Source organism: Pistacia vera, unplaced genomic scaffold (assembly GCF_008641045.1).
Source record: "Pistacia vera cultivar Batoury unplaced genomic scaffold, PisVer_v2 Contig123, whole genome shotgun sequence".
Lineage (NCBI taxonomy): Eukaryota > Viridiplantae > Streptophyta > Magnoliopsida > Sapindales > Anacardiaceae > Pistacia > Pistacia vera.
This window is the reverse complement of record NW_022195282.1, coordinates 1443278-1445917: the sequence shown is the minus strand read 5'-3', so window position 1 is coordinate 1445917 and position 2640 is coordinate 1443278. Positions and strand designations below refer to the sequence as shown.

Here is a 2640-nt window from a genome sequence, read left to right as displayed (position 1 = left end):
TATGAACTTTTATATGAACATTGGAATAGAAATGTATTTACATTTGGTAACAGAGCCTTGTTTGAATCTCTGCCTTGTAAGAAATTGTTTGTTGCAAATTTGGACAATATTGCATAGATTTGGAATTTTTTCAATTAAAACCTGTACTATAAATCAAGCATAACTTTTATTATAAATAGAATCTGTTTTCGATTTTGGTGTCATTGGAATCCATGTTGAAAAAGCTTTCCAACGATATATTATTTGTCAAAAATGGAGTTATGATTGCAAAGTTATGCTAGTTTAAAATTTCGGTTAGAAATTGTCATTTGGGTGTTTTTGGTAGCCATTTACGGCACCGATTTGAGACGAAAATGTCATTTGGGATGTCACCGATATAGGTCATACATCCGCATTCAAGTTTCCCCTCTAAAACGCTGAAAAAATGGCCAGAATCGGGCTGTTAAAATCTGCAAAAAATAGGTTAAAAGTTACAGAAAACGGGTCAAGAAGAACCGATCCAATTGGGAAAACAGGTCAAATCGACTTGGCCACAGTCAAAGATTAGAACGGGTCAAACGACCCAGTCAAACCAGCCAGAAACCTGACGGGTCAACTCAACCCGGTGCGTCAATGAGCCAACCGGTCAACGAACTGGTCAACAGGTCAAACTGGGTCAATGAACTAGGTAGAAGGTCAACCCAACCTGGTCAAATGGGTCAAACTAACCTGAGTTGACTAATGGCGCATATGGGTGCGTGTGCTTGCGTCAGGCGCATGGGGATATGTGTACAGGCGCATGCAAGTGCGTGGTAGTGCCATGTAGGCGTGTGGTAGGGCCGTGTAGGCGTGTGCAAGCACGTGGTGGGCCCTTAAGGCGCATGAAGGCACGTGCAAGGATATGTTGGCTTCTGGAGGAGCGTGAATGTGCATGGGGATATGTGGCTGCGTGCGGTTTGGTCACGGTGGCGCATGGGAGTTGGTGACATCACGTATGATAGTTTTTAAGTCATGTATTACGTTGTTATGCATAAATAATGTGTTATTCTTGTATTGATTTGTGTTCTATTATATTATATGCAATAACTCATGTTATAATTATTTGATGTTTTATGATCGTATATATTTGATTAATTTAGAGTAGTCACAACATCTAAATTATGATAATATATGCATTAAGTAATATTAGTTTGTGATCATATTAAAGTTAATAACATCGTTTTGTAGTTAATCATATTAATACAATCATTTTACCCACAGGGAATGTTATATTTTCATGATTAATTAGGGATGAAATAGAAATTATTCTTATTTCTTAATTAGCCCACAGGTATTATGAAATAATAATAATTTCTAGTTTCATCATTAAAGGATAATGAATCATAATATGTAATGTCTTTATCCACAGGGAGATTTTATGATATGTCGATTCATTTATGATTTATTATTTGTTTTACATTAGTAAACTTATAATTGTTATTGATGGTTTGCGCCTCATAATTTTTTTAGTAAGCATGTCTATTGATATACTTATAGTTGATCAAACCTTGATGATGGTTGAGGATAAGGTTCCTAATTTAAATGGTGATAACTACAAATCCTGGAGAGAGGCTGTCCTTCTTCATTTAGGGTGCATTGATCTTGATTATGCTTTTCGTAAGGAAGAGCCACCTACACCAACATATACTAGTTCTCAAGCTGGGATTTCTTTGTATGAACGGTGGGAGCAATCCAACCGTTTAAGCATGATGTTTATCAAATCTCACATTACGAGTAGTATTCGTGGGTCAATACCAGAGTGTGAAAATGTCAAGGATCTAACGGATGCAATTCATGTACAGTTTGAAACATCAGACAAGGCATTAGGTAGCACCCTAATGAGTAGATTGACATCCATGAAGCTCACTGGTATTAAAGGAGTTCATGAGCGTATTACGAAAATGAGGGACATTGCTACTCAGTTGAGATCCCTTCAGATGGTGATTAATGATGATTTTTTGGTGCATTATGTCCTGAACTCTCTCCCGTCTCATTATATTCCTTTCAAGATATCTTATAACACATAAAAGGATAAATGGTCAATCAATGAGCTTTTGACCATGTGTGATCAAGAAGAGGAGAGACTGTTTCAGGAAGTGAATGAAACTGCACATATGGTGATAGGAAATGTCAAGTACACTTCAAATAAGAATAACAAGTGGAAGGGAAAAGGCAAGCTGCATGAGGTTACGAGCAAAGGAAATAAGGACAATATCAAGTGTTTCTTCTGTAAAAAGAAGGGACACATGAAGAAGGATTGTCCTAAAAGGAAGGCCTAGCTTGATAAGAAAGGTAGTGTGTCATGAATCTAATATGATTTGTGTTTCACATAATGATTAGTGGATTGATTCTGGTTCTACAATCCATGTTTCTAATACCATACAAGGTTTTCTGGATCAAAGGAAGTCGTTGGGAAGTGAATGCAGCATCTATTCGAGAAACAGGATGCCTTCACATGTTGAAGCTGTTGGAACATTTAGACTTATTTTAAGCACTAATTATATTTTGGATTTGGAACGAACCTTTTATATTCCTAGTTTTTCTAGTAATTTAATTTCAGTTTCTAAACTTGTACCTTGTGGATACTCTTTCAACTTTTATGGTAGTTCTTTTAATTTAATT

The 2640-nt window shown here is 36.3% G+C and overlaps 1 protein-coding gene across 1 annotated transcript; it reads left to right on the top strand.

Moving 5' to 3' along the window:
• The first annotated feature begins 1493 nt into the window (after positions 1-1493).
• LOC116116603 lies at positions 1494-2045 on the top strand. The gene has a single exon (XM_031402669.1). It carries the CDS (start codon positions 1494-1496, stop codon positions 2043-2045), a length of 552 nt encoding a protein of 183 aa, XP_031258529.1.
• Positions 2046-2640: the final 595 nt, after the last annotated feature.